This window comes from Pristiophorus japonicus, chromosome 3 (assembly GCF_044704955.1).
Source record: "Pristiophorus japonicus isolate sPriJap1 chromosome 3, sPriJap1.hap1, whole genome shotgun sequence".
In the NCBI taxonomy this organism is placed as follows: domain Eukaryota; kingdom Metazoa; phylum Chordata; class Chondrichthyes; family Pristiophoridae; genus Pristiophorus; species Pristiophorus japonicus.
This window is the reverse complement of record NC_091979.1, coordinates 5,434,162-5,451,915: the sequence shown is the minus strand read 5'-3', so window position 1 is coordinate 5,451,915 and position 17,754 is coordinate 5,434,162. Positions and strand designations below refer to the sequence as shown.

The 17,754-nt window shown below is 48.1% G+C and overlaps 2 protein-coding genes and 1 long non-coding RNA gene across 3 annotated transcripts in view; 2 read left to right on the top strand and 1 right to left on the bottom strand.

Moving 5' to 3' along the window:
- LOC139259641 (carboxy-terminal domain RNA polymerase II polypeptide A small phosphatase 1-like) overlaps positions 1-1,524 on the top strand; it is a 63,504-nt gene extending 61,980 nt beyond the window's left edge. The window contains exon 7 of the mRNA XM_070875153.1: positions 1,089-1,524. Coding sequence (XP_070731254.1) covers positions 1,089-1,112 — 24 coding nt within the window. The 3' untranslated portion in view covers positions 1,113-1,524. The remainder of the gene's footprint in view (positions 1-1,088) is intronic.
- The window catches only part of LOC139259640 (villin-1-like), a 145,455-nt gene that overhangs the window by 19,393 nt on the left and 108,308 nt on the right, over positions 1-17,754 (top strand). The window lies entirely within an intron of this gene.
- The window catches only part of LOC139259643 (uncharacterized), a 146,786-nt gene continuing 138,563 nt past the window's right edge, over positions 9,532-17,754 (bottom strand). Inside the window, exon 3 of the long non-coding RNA XR_011592621.1 lies at positions 9,532-10,288. This is a non-coding gene — a long non-coding RNA (uncharacterized lncRNA). The remainder of the gene's footprint in view (positions 10,289-17,754) is intronic.

Here is a 17,754-nt window from a genome sequence, read left to right as displayed (position 1 = left end):
ATGCGCTGCTATTTCATCCTTAATAATTGATTCCAACATTTTCCCCACCACTGATGTCAGGCTAACCGGTCTATAATTACCCACTTTCTCTCTCCCTCTCTTTTAAAAAGTAGTGTTACATTAGCTACTCTCCAGTCCATAGGAACTGATCCAGAGTCGATAGACTGTTGGAAAATGATCACCAATGCATCACTATTTCTAGGGCCACTTCCTTAAGTACTGTGGGATGCAGACTATCGGGCCCCGGGGATTTATCGGCCTTCAATCCCATCAATTTCCCTAACACAATTTCCTGACTAATAAGGATTTCCTTCAGTTCCTTTTTCTCACTGGACCCTCGGTCCCCTAGTATTTCCGGAAGGTTATTTGTGTCTTCCTTCGTGAAGACAGAACCAAAGTATTTGTTTAACTGGTCTGCCATTTCTTTGTTCCCCATTATAAATTCACCTGAATCTGACTGCAAGGGACCTACGTTTGTCTTCACTAATCTTTTTCTCTTCACACATCTATAGAATCTTTTGCAGTCAGTTTTTATGTTCCCAGCAAGCTTCCTCTCATACTCTATTTTCCCCCTCCTAATTAAACCTTTTGTCCTCCTCTGCTGAATTATAAAATTCTCCCAGTCCTTAGGTTTGCTGCTTTTTCTGGCCAATTTATATGCCTCTTCCTTGGATTTAACACTATCCTCAATTTCTCTGTCTGTGTAAGCTTTACCTGTGGTATGACCAACTCACTCAATGTGCTATTCATGGCATCCTCAGCATCATGGATGCTCCAGAGTAAATCCACCCGCAGCTCCAGTGCTGCAATGTGGTCTGTCAGGAGCTGCAGCAGGATACACTTCCCGCACATGTAGTTGTCAGGCACACTGGAAGCGTCCCTGCGTTCCCACATAACACAGGAGGAGCATGACACGTGTCCGAGCTCTCCTGCCATGACTTAACCCCTAGGTTAACTTAACTTGGCAACAACAATGATAAAGGTTACCTACTGATAAAGGAAAAGGAAAAACTACTCACCAATCACTTACCTTGGCTGTGACGTCACCCTTCGATTTCTTTCTACTTTTTTGCCTTCTCTTCCTGCAGCTGCACCAGCTGGCTCCTCAATGACGAACTCCCGCCGCTCAGACTGATGGGCCTTTTATAGGCCTCCCTCCGACCTCCTGCTCCTCCTCGGCGAACACCCACCGCTCCGACTGCCTCCAGGAGCGGCCTAGACTCTCAAGCGATCGAGAGTTGCCGACGGCAGTCCGTTCCTTCTACAAAATGCCACGTGACTCCGCTGCCCTTTGCTTCCAGGCTCGGAACCAGGAAGCCCGTTTGCCGCAAAGGAGGGTTGGGTTGGGGGCCAGGCTAACATCTGGTTAGCACTTGTCTGCGGCGCGCAGGACGTGACAAGGGGGAAGATGATTAAAAGGCTGTCGGAAGACCTTCAGTGTTCTGTATGAGGGAGCGATCGTGGCCGGAGTGAGGCCGCTTCAGTGTGGCATGAGTAAACACGAGTCACTGAGAGCTGGATAAAGATGCGAGTTATAATCTCACTTTACTTTCACTGGCCCTGCCACCGCTTGTGCCAGCCCTATTTAACGATGGTTGACACAGTGAGAGACTGCAAGCTCCTTAACCCTTGAGAGATCACAGCAGAGACTCGGGAGCAGGGCAGTGATATTGGGTTCAAACCACTATCTGAGGCTTCATGGGTTCTTTGCTTAAGCATTCATAGTAGCAACGTGTTGCTAAGAACATCGAGTTCAACAATTTCAGGCCATAACCTCTACCCATATATTATTCCCTTTTTTTTATACAAATCCCCCCCATCCCCCTATTTTTTAATTTTTTCTATGTTTCTGATGGCAGCTGGTAATTATTCCGCTATTCACATCCCATCCTGCAAATCCCCTGGGAGGACAGACGCACCAACGTTAGTGTCCTCGACCAGGCCAACATCCCCAGCATTGAAGCACTGACCACACTCGACCAGCTCCGTTGGGCAGGGCCACATTGTCCGCATGCCAGACACGAGACTCCCAAAGCAAGCGCTCTACTCAGAACTCCTTCACGGCAAATGAGCCCCAGGTGGGCAGAGGAAACGTTACAAGGACACCCTCAAAGCCTTCCTGATAAAGTGCAACATCCCCACCGACACCAGGGAGTCCCTGGCCAAAGACCGCCCTAAGTGGAGGAAGTGCATCCGGGAGGGCGCTGAGCACCTCGAGTCTCATCGCCGAGAGCATGCAGAAACCAAGCGCAGGCAGCGGAAGGAGCGTGCGGCAAACCAGTCCCACCCTCCCCTTCCCTCAACCACTGTCTGTCTCACCTGTGACAGGGACTGTGGTTCTCGTATTGGACTGTTCATAGAAACATAGAAAATAGGTGCAGGAGTAGGCAATTCAGCCCTTCGAGCCTGCACCGCCATTCAATGAGTTCATGGCTGAACATGCAACTTCAGTACCCCATTCCTGCTTTCTCGCCATACCCCTTCAGCCACCTAAGGACTCATTTTAAGAGTGGAAGCAAGTCTTCCTCAATTCCGATGGACTGCCTATGATGATGAGACTCACCTTTTGTTTCCGAACGTGCCATTACCATCTCAAGTCAGTCCATCATCCCTTTTGTCTCAAATCTCTCCTGCCTTCCACCCTATCACAAACCTTCGCTTTTGTTCTTTTCTCCCCTCCCCCTTTCCCTGCCCCCTTGCACTTCTTTTCGAACATTCGCCAGTTCTGACGAAGAGTCATCGACCCGAAACGTTAACTCTCTCTCAACAGATGCTGAGTGTTTCAGCTTTTTCTGTTTTTACTTCAGATTCCAGCTTCTGCAGTATTTTGCTTTTGCTATTAAGAACTAGTTGGTTTATTAACAACGGTTTAACAATCACACTACACACTACCAGTTCATCCACCAGACTCACAACTGCATACCTCATCGTGGATAACCTAGACCCAACTGGCTGGGGTTTTATTGAGTCTTGTGACCATCACATGACTGGCTAAGCCACTCATAATGCAACAGCTCTACAACTATTTTAAATGATAACTTTAATCCAAATGCCTCCTGTGGTAAGGGCACTAGAACCCACAAATTAACAAAGTTTAAGGGAACATCAACAAGTCAAATTAAAATTCTGTTCCCTGTTGAAATGATGCATTCCAGTCCCTCCGGCGCCCACCTTTCGAGGAAGGCCGCGAGCGTACCGATGGACACCGCGTGCTCCATCTCCAGGGACACCCTGGCGCGAACGTAGCCACGGAAGAGGGACAGGCAGTCGGGCTGAACGACCGCCCGCTGCCAGGACCTGTTAATGCCCACCTTGGCCATGCCCAGGAGCAGTCCCATGAGGAGGCTCTCGGACCTGCTCGCTCCCCTCCGCACAGTGTGCCCAAAGATCAGGAGTGTGGGATTGAAGTGCAACCAGAATTTGAGGAGCAGCCCCTTCAAGTATTGGAGTAGGGGCTGCAACCTCGCACACTCATCACACACATGGCACACGGACTCCTCCAGACCGCAGAAATTGCAGGTGGCCTGGGAGTTCGTGAACCGACTTAAAAACTTATTGTACGGGACTGCCCCGTTCAACACCCTTCAATAAATAGAGGGAGGACTCCAGCGGGGCACTAAAACCGACAAACTTAAACAAATTAAACTTTAGACATGTGATTCAAATTAAAATGTGGTTGCCGGGGGTAATGATGCACTCCAGTCCCTCCGGCGCCCACCTCTCGCGGAAGGCCGCGAGCGTACCGGTGGACACCGCGTGCTCCATCTCCAGGGACACCCTGGCTCGGATGTAACCGCGGAAGAGAGGCAGGCAGTCGGGCTGAACGACCCCCTCGACTGCCCGCTGCTTGGACCAATTAATGGCCACCTTGGTCATGCCCAGGAGCAGTCCTGCGAGGAGGCCTTCCGACCTGCCCGCTCCCCTCCGCACAGGGTGCCCAAAGATCAGGAGTGTGGGACTGAAGTGCAATCAGAATTTGAGGAGCAGCCCCCTCAGATATTGGAAGAGGGGCTGCAACCTCTCACACTCAACATAGACATGGAACACGGACTCCTCTAGACCTTAGAAATTACAGGTGGCCTGGGAGCCCGTGAACCGACTTAAAAACTTATTACACGGGACTGCTCCGTGTACCACCCTCCAGGCCAAGTCCCCAATAAATAGAGGCAGGACTCGTGCGTAGAGTGCACTCCATTGGGGACCCCCGCCTCCTCCGCATGGCAAGATGGTACGCCATGTCGTGTCCGGACGGCAGGCAAGGATGGCAAGGTGGAGAGTCTGCAAGAGCAGCCTATACAGGAATCCCCTCCGCGCAGAACTGAAAGGCACGGAGATTTCCCGGAGGAGGCTCAAGTTGTGAGGCGCCGGCTCCTGAGGGAGGTTTCGGAGCTTAGCGCTGATGAGGAATTCCATTCGGACGGGGGTCAGTTTGGATGGGATCGCCCCACGTGCTTGAGCCTCCTCGACGCACCTAACGGAGTCAGGCCCCAGTGCTGTTTTTAGCGACTCGATGGCATTGGCCGCATGCCGAACATTGGCCCAGTTTAGGAGCTGTGCCAGCTCCTCTGGCACCATCCAGCCCGCTCCTCCGCCATCGAGCAGGTCCCTGACCCTGGTCACCTCGCCAGCCACAGCCCTCTCGTCCGCCTGCCACCTAAAACCTCGGTCGTGGATTCCTGAGCAGCAGCTCCCGAAGGACAGCCGCCACTCCAGACGGGGGAAAACTGCACCTGGTGGCGATTCTGTTCCAGACCCTGATGAGTTCCTGGTAAAAGAGAGGCAGCCCCCTGTATGGCGGTCCTGACGCCCCCCAGGCTCACAAACTGGAGTTACGTGTCATAATTTGGGCTGTACTACTGGCAGAAGAAATACGTCGCCAGCGCACACCACCTAGGAGGGGGCTCGACGTAGAGGTATCTCTGCAGGGTCTGAAGACAGAAAGTCGCTAGCGGGGTGCTGATGCACACCAACGCCTGACCGCCCTCCCTAAGCGGGAGACTCAAAACCGCAGCAGAAACGCAGTGCTTCCTGTTGTTCCAGAAGAAGTCCACCAGATTCTTCTGTATCTTGGCGACAAACGCAGGGGGAGGGGTCAAAGTGACCAGCCGGTACCACAGCATAGCGGCCACCAGCTGGTGTGTGATTAGCGCTCGACCCCTGTAGGACAGCACTCGGGGCAGTCCTGTGTAATGAGAAAGGACTAATTAGCAATCTTGTTGTGCGAGACCCCTTGGGGAAGAGTGACCATAACTTGGTAGAATTCTTTATTAGGATGGGGAGTGACACAATTAATTCAGAAACTAGGGTCCTGAACTTAAGGAAAGATAACTTCGATGGTTTGAGGTGTGAATTGGCTAGAATAGACTTAAAGGGTTGATGGTGGATAGGCAATGGCAAACATTTAAAGATCACATGGATGAATTTCAGCAATTGTACATCCCTGTCTGGAGTAAAAATAAAACGGGGAAGGTGGCTCAACCATGGCTAACAAGGGAAATTAAGGATAGTGTTAAATCCAAGGAAGAGGCATATAAATTGGCCAGAAAAAGCAGCAAACCTGAGGACTGGGAGAAATGTAGAATTCAGCAGAGGAGGACAAAGGGTTTAATTAAGAGGGGGAAAATAGAGTATGAGAGGAAGCTTGCTGGGAACATAAAAACTGACTGCAAAAGCTTCTATAGATATGTGAAGAGAAAAAGATTAGTGAAGACAAACGTAGGTCCCTTGCAGTCAGAATCAGGTGAATTTATAATGGGGAACAAAGAAATGGCAGACCAATTGAACAAATACTTTATTCTGTCTTCACGAAGGAAGACACAAATAACCTTCCGAAAATACTAGGAGACCGAGGGTCTAGTGAGAAGGAGGAACTGAAGGATATCCTTAAGGCGGGAAATTGTGTTAGGGAAATTGATGGGATTGAAGGCCGATAAATCCCCAGGGCCTGATAGTCTGCATCCCAGAGTACTTAAGGAAGTGGCCCTAGAAATAGTGGATGCATTGGTAATCATTTTCCAACAGTCTATCGACTCTGGATCACTTCCTATGGACTGGAGGGTAGCTAATGTAACATCACTTTTTAAAATGGGAGGGAGAGAGAAAGTGAGTAATTATAGACCGGTTAGCCTGACATCAGTGGTGGGGAAAATGTCGGAATCAATTATTAAGGATGAAATAGCAGTGCATTTGGAAAGCAGTGACAGGATCGGTCCAAGTCAGCATGGATTTATGAAGGGGAAAACTTGCTTGACAAACCTTCTGGAATTTTTTGAGGATGTAACGAGTAGAGTGGAAAAGGGAGAACCAGTGGATGTGGTGTATTTGGACTTTCAAAAGGCTTTTGACAAGGTCCCACACAAGAGATTGGTGTGCAAAATTAAAGCACATGGTATTGGGGGTAACATACTGATGTGGATAGAGAACTGGTTGGCAGACAGGAAGCAGAGAGTCGGGATAAACGGGTCCTTTTCAGAATGGCAGGCAGTGACTAGTGGAGTGCCACAGGGCTCAGTGCTGGGACCCCAGCTATTTACAGTATACATTAATGATTTAGATGAAGGAATTGAGTGTAATATCTCCAAGTTTGCAGATGACACTAAACTGGGTGGCGGTGTGAGCTGTGAGGGGGACGCTAAAAGGCTGCAGGGTGACTTGGACAGGTTAGGTGAGTGGGCAAATGCATGCCAATGCAGTATAATGTGGATAAATGTGAGGTTATCCACTTTGGGGGCAAAAACGCGAAGACAGAATATTATCTGAATGGTGGCAGATTAGGAAAAGGGGAGGTGCAACGAGACCTGGGTGTCATGGTTCATCAGTCATTGAAAGTTGACATACAGTAGTGGTGATGTTGGGCAGGGCATCAAACAGGAAATTAGGAGTGCATGCAATAAAGGTGCAGCAATTATCATGGGTGACTTTAATATGCATTTACATTGGGCTAACCAAACTGGAAGCAATACGGTGGAGGAGGATTTCCTGGAGTGCATAAGGGATGGTTTTCTAGACCAATATGTCGAGGAACCAACTAGGGGAGAGGCCATCTTAGACTGGGTGTTGTGTAATGAGAGAGGATTAATTAGCAATCTCGTTGTGCGAGGCCCCTTGGGGAAGAGTGACCATAATATGGTGGAATTCTACATTAGGATGGAGAATGAAACAGTTAATTCAGAGACCATGGCCCAGAACTTAAAGAAGGGTAACTTTGAAGGTATGAGGTGTGAATTGTCAGGGATAGATTGGCGAATGATACTTAAGGGGTTGACAGTGGATGGGCAATGGCAGACATTTAGAGACTGCATGGATGAACTACAACAATTGTACATCCCTGTCTGGCGTAAAAAATAAAAAAGGGAAGGTGGCTCAACCGTGGCTATCAAGGGAAATCAGGGATAGTATTAAAGCCAAGGAAGTGGCATACAAATTGGACAGAAATAGCAGCGAACCCGGGAGAAATTTAGAACTCGGCAGTGGAGGACAAAGGGTTTGATTAGGGCAGGAAAATACGGTACGAGGGGAAGCTTGCAGGGAACATTAAGACGGACTGCAAAAGCTTCTATAGATATGTAAAGAGAAAAAGGTTAGTAAAAACAAACGTAGGTCCCCTGCAGTCAGAATCAGAGGAAGTCATAACGGGGAACAAAGAAATGGCAGACCAATTGAACAAGTACTTTGGTTCGGTATTCACTGAGGAGGACACAAACAACCTTCCGGATATAAAAGGGGTCAGAGGGTCTAGTAAGAAGGAGGAACTGAGGGAAATCCTTATTAGTCAGGAAATTGTGTTGGGGAAATTGATGAGATTGAAGGCCGATAAATCCCCAGGGCCTGATGGTCTGCATCTCAGGGTACTTAAGGAGGTGGCCTTGGAAATAGCGGATGCATTGACAGTCATTTTCCCACATTCCATAGACTCTGGATCAGTTCATGTGGAGTGGAGGGTAGCCAATGTAACCCCACTTTTTAAAAAAGGAGAGAGAGAAAACAGGGAATTATCGACCGGTCAGCCTGACATCGGTAGTGGGTAAAATGATGGAATCAATTATTAAGGATGTCATAGCAGCGCATTTGGAAAGAGGTGACATGATATGTCCAAGTCAGCATGGATTTGTGAAAGGGAAATCATGCTTGTCAAATCTCCTGGAATTTTTTGAGATTGTTTCCAGTAGAGTGGACAAGGGAGAACCAGTTGATGTGGTGTATTTGGACTTTCAGAAGGCTTTCGACAAGGTTCCACACAAGAGATTAATGTGCAAAGTTAAAGCACATGGGACTGGGGGTAGTGTACTGACGTGGATTGAGAACTGGTTGGCAGACAGGAAGCAAAGAGTAGGAGTAAATGGGGACTTTTCAGAATGGCAGGCAGTGACTAGTGGGGTACCGCAAGGTTCTGTGCTGGGGCCCCAGCTGTTTACACTGTATATTAATGATTTAGACGAGGGGATTAAATGTAGTATCTCCAAATTTGCGGATGACACTAAGTTGGGTGGCAGTGTGAGCTGCGAGGAGGATGCTATGAGGCTGCAGAGTGACTTGGATAGGTTAGGTGAGTGGGCAAATGCATGGCAGATGAAGTATAATGTGGATAAATGTGAGGTTATCCACTTTGGTGGTAAAAACAAAGAGACAGACTATTATCTGAATGGTTACAGATTAGGAAAAGGGGAGGTGCAACGAGACCTGAGTGTCATGGTACATCAGTCATTGAAGGTTGGCATGCAGGTACAGCAGGCGGTTAAGAAAGCAAATGGCATGTTGGCCTTCATAGCGAGGGGATTTGAGTACAGGGGCAGGGAGGTGTTACTACAGTTGTACAGGGCCTTTGTGAGGCCACACCTGGAGTATTGTGCACAGTTTTGGTCTCCTAACCTGAGGAAGGACATTCTTGCTGTTGAGGGAGTGCAGCGAAGGTTCACCAGACTGATTCCCGGGATGGCGGGACTGACATATCAAGAAAGACTAGATCAACTGGGCTTGTATTCACTGGATTTCAGAAGAATGAGAGGGGATCTCATAGAAACGTTTAAAATTCTGACGGGTTTAGACAGGTTCGATGCAGGAAGAATGTTCCCAATGTTGGGGAAGTCCAAAACCAGGGGTCACAGTCTAAGGATAAGGGGTAAGCCATTTAGGACCGAGATGAGGAGAAACTTCTTCACCCAGAGAGTGGTGAACCTGTGGAATTCTCTACCACAGAAAGTTGTTGAAGCCAATTCACTAAATATATTCAAAAAGGAGTTAGATGTAGTCCTTACTACTAGGGGGATCAAGGGGTATGGCGAGAAAGCAGGAATGGGGGTACTGAAGTTGCATGTTCAGCCATGAACTCATTGAATGGCGGTGCAGGCTCAAAGGGCTGAATGGCCTACTCCTGCACCTATTTTCTATGTTTCTGTGTTAGGTACAGCAGACGGTAAAGAAGGCAAATGGCATGTTGGCCTTCATAGCGCGGGAATTTGAGTACATGGGCAGGGAGGTCTTGCTGCAGTTGTACAGTGCCTTGGTGAGGCCTCACCTGGAATATTGTGTTCAGTTTTGGTCTCCTAATCTGAGGAAGGATGTTCTTGCTATTGAGGGAGTGCAGCGAAGGTTCACCAGACTGATTCCCAGGATGGCTGGACTGACATATGAGGAGAGACTGGATCAACTGGGCCTTTATACATTGGAGTTTAGAAGGATGAGAGGGGATCTCATAGAAACATACAAGATTCTGACGGGACGGGACAGGTTAGATGTGGGTAGATTGTTCCCAATGTTGGGGAAGTCCAGAACCAGGGGACACAGTCTTAGGATAAGGGGTAGACCATTTAGGACTGAGATGAGGAGAAACTTCTTCACTCAGAGAGCTGTTAACCTGTGGAATTCCCTGCCGCAGAGAGTTGTTGATGCCAGTTCATTGGATATATTCAAGAGGGAGTTAGATATGGCCCTTACGGCAAAAGGGATCAAGGGGTATGGAGAGAAAGCAGGAAAGGGGTACTGAGGTGAATGATCAGCCATGATCTTATTGAATGGTGGTGCAGGCTTGAAGGGCTGAATGGCCTACTCCTGCATCTACTTTCTATGTTTATTTGTCCAGCGCAAACCAGTGAGCATCCACACAGGTGCATATATTACAGGGCTTGATGTGGAGAATTATTTTCTCATGTGTGCTGTATCCCCTAATATTACCCTTGGAGAGCAGGATGTTTCGTAAGTTCAGACAGGTCCACTGTCCCCATAAACAATCGAGTTTCTGCACCATCTGAAAATCTTCTTCCAAATTATGTTCAACATTGAAGCCCAGCCCCTGGAAGGACAGAAAGGCGGAGAGAAAGTATTAATGCCTCTGGGTCCTGAGGTTGTGAAAGGCGTTTTCTAAATAAAAGTCTTTCCTTATAATTTACTGACTTGAATTTTAAAAAGCCTCTTTGATCAATATGCTTTGGTTGTAGGCCATGAATGGATATTATTCTGCAGCTGCTACACACAGAGCTGGCTTTGTAATAAAATCTCTCTATCTTGCACACATCCCAACCGAACAGCTTTTCTATTGCAGCGTAAAAATCAGAAAGTAACTGGAAGAGGTGAACACTCAGTAACACGAGACTATAGTCTCGTTATATAAAGCCCCGGTCAGACCCCATTCAGTTCTGGGCACCACAGCTCAGGGAGGGTATATCGGCCTCTGAGGGGGAGCAGCACAGATTCACCAGAATGATACCTGGGCTAAAGGAGTTAATTTATGAGGACAGAACATAAGAACATAAGAAATAGGAGCAGGAGTCGCCCATTTGGCCCCTCGAGCCTGCTCTGCCATTTAATAAGACCATGGCTGATCTGATCATGGACTCAGCTCCACTTCCCTGACCGCTCCCCATAAACCTTCACTCCCTTATCGTTCAAAAATCTGTCTATCGCCGCCTTAAAGATATTCAATGACCTAGCCTCCACAGCTCTCTGGGGCAGAGAATTCCACAGATTTACAACCCTCTGAGAGAAGAAATTTCTCCTCATCTCCGTTTTAAATGGGCGGCCCCTTATTCTGAGACTATGCCCCCTGTCACACTGTAACGCAGGTGTCCTAAGGCGAGCTCAGGGAGGACAGAAACCTCTCGTGGAGCAGAAGGGCAAAAGCTCGCTTGATCTTGATTTTCAGTATGAATACAGACCGTGAAAGCGGGGCCTCACGATCCTTCTGACCTTTTGGGTCTTAACCGAAAAGGGAATAAGGGGTTATGGGGAGCGGGCAGGGAAGTGAACCTGAGTCCATGATCGGATCAGCCATGAATGTATTAAATGGCCTACTCCTGCTCCTATTTCTTATGTTCTAGATTCCCCCACGAGGGGAAACATCCTCTCTGCATCTACCCTGTGAAGCCCCCTCAGAATCTTTTATGTTTCAATATATTTCAATATCAATAATTTCAATATAATGCAAAACATTGCAATACTTTGCAAAACCACATATGCACAAGGGTTCATCAGCGTTATCACGGCCTCACTCGTAGAGCCCACTACATCGCAGGGCTCAGTGCTGGGACCCCAGCTATTTACAATATACATTAACGATTTAGATGAAGGAATTGAGTGTAATATCTCCAAGTTTGCGGATGACACTAAACTGGGTGGTGGTGTGAGCTGTGAGGAGGACACTAAGAGGCTGCAGGGTGACTTGGACAGGTTAGGTGAGTGGGCAAATGCATGGCAGATGCAGTATAATGTGGATAAATGTGAGGTTATCCATTTTGGGGGCAAAAACACGAAGGTAGAATATTATCTGAATGGCGGCAGATTAGGAAAAGGAGAAGTGCAACGAGACCTGGGTGTCATGGTTCATCAGTTACTGAAAGTGGGCATGCAGGTACAGCAGGCAGTGAAGAAGGCAAATGGTATGTTGGCCTTCATAGCTAGGGGATTTGGGTATAGGAGCAGGGAGGTCTTACTGCAGGGCCTTAGTGAGGCCTCACCTGGAATATTGTGCTCAGTTTTGGTCTCCTAATCTGAGGTAGGACGTTCTTGCTATTGAGGGAGTGCAGCAAAGGTTCACCAGACTGATTCCAAGGATGGCCGGACTGTCATATGAGGAGAGACTGGATCAACTGGGCCTTTATTCACTGGAATTTAGAAGGATGAGAGGGGATCTCATAGAAACGTATAAGATTCTGATGGGACTGGACAGGTTAGATATGGGAAGAATGTTCTCGATGATGGGGAAGTCCAGAACCAGGGGACACAGTCTAAGGATAAGGGGTAAGCCATTTAGGACCGAGATGAGAAGAAACTTCTTCACTCAGAGAGTTGTTAACCTGTGGAATTCCCTACCGCAGAGAGTTGTTGATGCCAGTTCATTGGATATATTCAAGAGGGAGTTAGATATGGCTCTTAGGGCTAAAGGGATCAAGGGGTATGGAGAGAAAGCAGGAAAGGGGTACTGAGGGAATGATCAGCCATGATCTTATTGAATGGTGGTGCAGGCTCGAAGGGCCGAATGGCCTACTCCTGCACCTATTTTCTATGTTTCTATCTAAGTTAATGAATTATAATTGCATAACAAATGCGTAACTACGATATTTCTCGTATGTTATTCGTAATGTTTGATACTTTGCCCATTCCTGGCAGCTGCCAGGAGGCTGTTCCATCTCTTGCGGCACTAGTCAGCCGTCTGCACCTCATGGGATGCCGATGTGACTGCATCGACAATCTCCTGCCAGATCCGTCTGTAAGCACGGGGGGGAGACATCCCAAGGCCACCCCGTGTCACGTCCTCCTACCTTGTTGACACTACATTTACAAGTGCCTTGTTGGCCTCTTCACTGAAGGCTTTGGCCCTTCTCCTTTCCATTTCCTTTTCATTTCAATTTTGAATGTGCATGGACATTGCTGAAACGTCTTTTAGGATACCAGATAATAATCAACCGACAAAGTACTCTCTCCTTCTCTCTCTCCCGCTCTCTCCGACCCTCCCTTTCCTTCTGAGCATGTGCGATGACCCATGAACTCTCCAAACGCGGCAAAAAAAATCGACCGAAAAAAAAAATCCCACACGTGCGCACAATATCGTTGCTAGGGAAGCTTTTTCTTTGGACTTCCATTTCACTTCCTCTTTTTTTGGGCAATCGTGAGATCGCTGAGAATTCACATCGCCCATTTGACATCGCTGGGGTAAGGTCGAGTGGAAAATCGCAAAAAAAAAATGGGCCTTATGCCGGCAATCAGCATGGGCGATACATCACACATCGCTGGAATAAGGCCCATTTTTTTGGGCCTTAGCCACCAAGTGGAAAGTCTAGCCCTATATGTTTCAATAAGATCACCTCTCATTCTTCTAAATTCCAATGAATATAGGCCCAACCTTTCTTCGTAAGACAACCCCTTCATCTCAGGAATCAAGCATAGAAACATAGAAACATAGAAAATAGGTGCAGGAGTAGGCCATTCGGCACTTCGAGCCTGCACCACCATTCAATGAGTTCATGGCTGAACATGCAACTTCAGTACCCCATTCCTGCTTTCTAGCCATACCCCTTGATTCCCGTAGTAGTAAGGACTTCATCTAACTCCTTTTTGAATATATTTAGTGAATTGGCCTCAACAACTTTCTGTGGTAGAGAATTCCACAAGTTCACCACTCTCTGGGTGAAGAAGTTTCTCCTCATCTCGGTCCTAAATGGCTTACCCCTTATCCTTAGACTGTGACCCCTGGTTCTGGACTTCCCCAACATTGGGAACATTCTTCCTGCATCTAACCTGTCTAAACCCGTCAGAATTTTAAACGTTTCTATGAGATCCCCTCTCATTCTTCTGAACTCCAGTGAATACAAGCCCAGTTGATCCAGTCTTTCTTGATATGTCAGTCCCGCCATCCCGGGAATCAGTCTGGTGAACCTTCGCTGCACTCCCTCAACAGCAAGAATGTCCTTCCTCAAGTTAGGAGACCAAAACTGTACACAATGCTCCAGGTGTGGCCTCACCAAGGCCTTGTACAACTGCAGTAACACCTCCCTGCCCCTGTACTCAAATCCCCTCGCTATGAAGGCCAACATACCATTTGCCTTCTTAACTGCCTGCTGTACCTGCATGCCAACCTTCAATGACTGATGTACAATGACACCCAGGTCTCGTTGCACCTCCCCTTTACCTAATCTGTCACCATTCAGATAATAGTATGTCTCTCTGTTTTTACCACCAAAGTGGATAACCTCACATTTATCTACATTATACAAATCAAGCTAAGACACACTGACGAACCGCAATAGTTGGAAGAAGACACCGTGAACTTAGACGACCAACCAACTCACGTCCAGCCATCAGAAGAACTGCAAGTGAACCTTCTCTGAACTACCTCCAATGCAAGTATATCTCTCCTTAAATAAGGAGACCAAAACTGTACGCAGTACTCCAGGTGTGGTCTCACCAACGCACAGACTGGACTTGTACTCCCTCGAGTATAGTGTGAGTAGGATTTGGGACGTGCTGTCTGATAGGGCGGTGGATACAGATTCAATAGTGGCCTTGCTGGATACATACTGGAAGGAGAAAAAATTTGCAGGGATATGGGGAAAGGGCGAGGGAGTGGGACTAACTGGATCGCTCTACGAAAGAGCTAGCGCAGACTCGATGGGCCGATTGGCCTCCTTCTGTTCTGTATGATTCTGTGGTGTATGAAATGATACAATGAACTCCGTACTGTGAGCCAGTGACTAGGTGTAACCTGGTCAGTCTTTAATGGCTTCCAGAAGTGACGATACAAAGGTGAAGTTCAGGCTATATACCAGGCCCAGCACCTAGGGCCTCTGATGGTAGTGCCCCCTGGTAGTGGGCAGATCTTATGTACATACATTACATCATTCCCCCCCCCCCCCCCCCCAGTTCTTGGCACAAATCCATATTACAAGTTCAGACGGTCCGGAGCCCTTCGCTCCCTGATTGACCGTCTCAGTACAATCCCAGTGCTTTCCGAGTCCATCATGACTTGGGGCTGGGCGTTGACCACAGTGGGTTCTTCTGATGGCTGGACGTGAGTTGGTTGGTCGTCTAAGCTCGCGGTGTCTTCCTCCAACTGTTCCGGTTCGTCATTGTGACTTAGCTTGATTTGATCAATGTGTTTCCTGCAAATCTGCCCATTCTTGAGCTTAACCATATACACCCGGTTACCCTCCTTATCCGTAACATTGCCCGGGAGCCACTTGGGCCCTTGACCATGGTTAAGTACATACACTGGGTCATTTACAGATATGTCGCGTGACACTGCGGCACAGTCGTGATACCATTGCTGGTGTTGACATCGGGTTTCGACATGATCGTTAAGGTCAGGATGGACTAGAGAGAGCCTGGTTTTGAGGCCTCTCTTTATCAATAGTTCCGCAGGTGGGACCCCGGTGAGCATGTGTGGCCTTGTCCTGTAACTGAGCAGTATGCGTGTCAGGCGTGTCTACAAGGAACCATGAGTTACGCGTTTCAGGCTCTGCTTGATGGTTTGAACTGCCCGCTCCGCTTGACCATTGGACGCGGGTTTGAACGGGGCTGACCTCACGTGTTTTATGCTGTTGCGTTTCATGAATTCTTGAAACTCCAGGCTCGTGAAACATGGTCCGTTGTCGCTGACAACGATGTCTGGCAGACCATGTGTGGCAAACATGGCTCTCAGGTTCTCAATGGTGGCAGTGGAAGTGCTGGATGACATGATCACACGTTCTATCCATTTGGAGTATGCATCCACCACCAAAAAAAATATTTTACCGAGGAAGGGGCCCGCAAAGTCGATGTAGATTCTAGACCATGGTTTGAATGGCCATGACCACAGACTGAGCAGAGCTTCCTTTGGGGCATTGCTTAACTGCATGCAAGTGCTGCACTGATGCATGCATGAATCTAAGTCTGAGTCAATGCCAGGCCACCATACATGGGACCTGGCGATGTCCTTCATAATGACAATATCGGGATGCGTACTGTGTAACTCCCGTACAAATCTTGCCCTGCCTTTCTTGGGCATTACAACACGATTACCCCACAATAAACAGTCGGACTGGATGGAAAGCTCATCTTTGTGAAGGCTGTACGGTTTGGTTTCATCACCCATTCACTTGGGGATGATCGACCAATCCCCGTTAAGAACACAACGTTTTACAACCGACAGGGTCGGATCCTGGCTGGTCCAGGTCTTCACTTGTTGAGCAGTGACCGGCGACCTTTCACTCTCAAAGGCCTCCATGACCACGAGTAGCTCTGCGTTTCCACCTCCGGTGTGGGCAACGGTAACCGGCTCAATGCACCAGCGCAGTTGTCGGTGCCTGGTCTATGGTGAATGACATAATCATAGGCAGATAATGTCAGCGCCCACCTACCACCTCTGGATGCGGGATGACGTGTTGGTATTGATACCTTTATGTTCCGAGAACAACGATATAAGCGATATGATCAGTTTCCAGCTCGAAGCGAAGCCCAAACGGGTGCTGGTGCATTTTTTTTACTCCATAAATACATGCTAAAGCCTCTTTCTCTACTATGCCGTAGACTCTTTGCGCCTTGGAAAGGCTTCGAGATGCGTATGCAATTGGTTGTAGTTTGCCTGACTCATTGGCTTGCTGGAGTACGCAGCCGACTCCATAGGGCAAAGCATCACAGGTCAAAACTAGGCACTTGCATGGGTCGTACAGAACCAGTAGCTAATGGGAACGCAACAGATTTCTAGCCTTCTCAAAGGCTCTGTCTTGAAGTTCACCCCACACCCAGTCTTCTCCTTTCCTGAGCAGCTTGTGCAAAGGCTCTAATACTGTGCTCAATTTGGGAAAGAAGTTACCAAAGTAGTTGAGAAGACCCAGGAACGAACGCAGCTCCATCACATTCTGGGGCCTGGGTGCATTTTTGATGGCCTCTGTTTTTTGCGTCTGTAGGCCTAATTCCGTCTGCAGCTACCTTTCGACCAAGGAATTCGACCTCTGGTGCCATGAAAACGCACTTCGAATGTTTCAGCCTGAGTCCCACTTTGTCCAGACGACGCAGAGCCTCTTCCAGATTGTGCAGGTGCACGGCGGTGTCACGACCTGTGATTAGGATATCGTCTTGGAATACCACGGTCCTGGGGATGGGCTCTCCATGTTTCTCTGAAATGTGGCTGCCGCCGAACGAATGCCAAAAGGGCACCTGTTATAAGTAACTAAACAGTCCTTTGTGTATGTTGATGCACGTAAGTTTCTTTGATGATTCAACCAGTTCCTGTGTCATGTAGGCCAACCTTAGATCCAATTTGGTGAATGATTTCCCCCCGCTAGCGTTGCAAACAGGTCATCAGCTTTTGGTAGCGGGTACTAATCTTGTTTCGAAACTCGGTTGATTGTGACCTTGTAGTTTCCACAAATCCTGACCGTGCCATCGCTCTTTAACACCGGAACAATGGGACTGGCCCATTCATTAAATTCGACCGGTGAGATGACCCCCTCGTGTTGCAGCCTGTCCAATTTGAGCTCGACCTTTTCTCTCATCATGTGCAGGATCGCCCTGGCTTTGTGATGGATGGGCCTTGTGTCTGGGCCTAGGTGAATCTGCACCTTGGCTCCCGTGAAGCTGCCAATTCCCGGTTCAAACAGTGAGGGAAATTTACTCAGCACTTGAGCACACAAATCATCATCCGCTGATGACAAAGCTTTGATACCGTACCATTTCCATTTTATTTTCTCGAGCCAACTCCTGCTGAATAACGATGGGCCGTTGCCCGGGATAATCCATAACGGTAGATCATGAACCGCTCCCTCATACGACACTCTTACTGCTGCA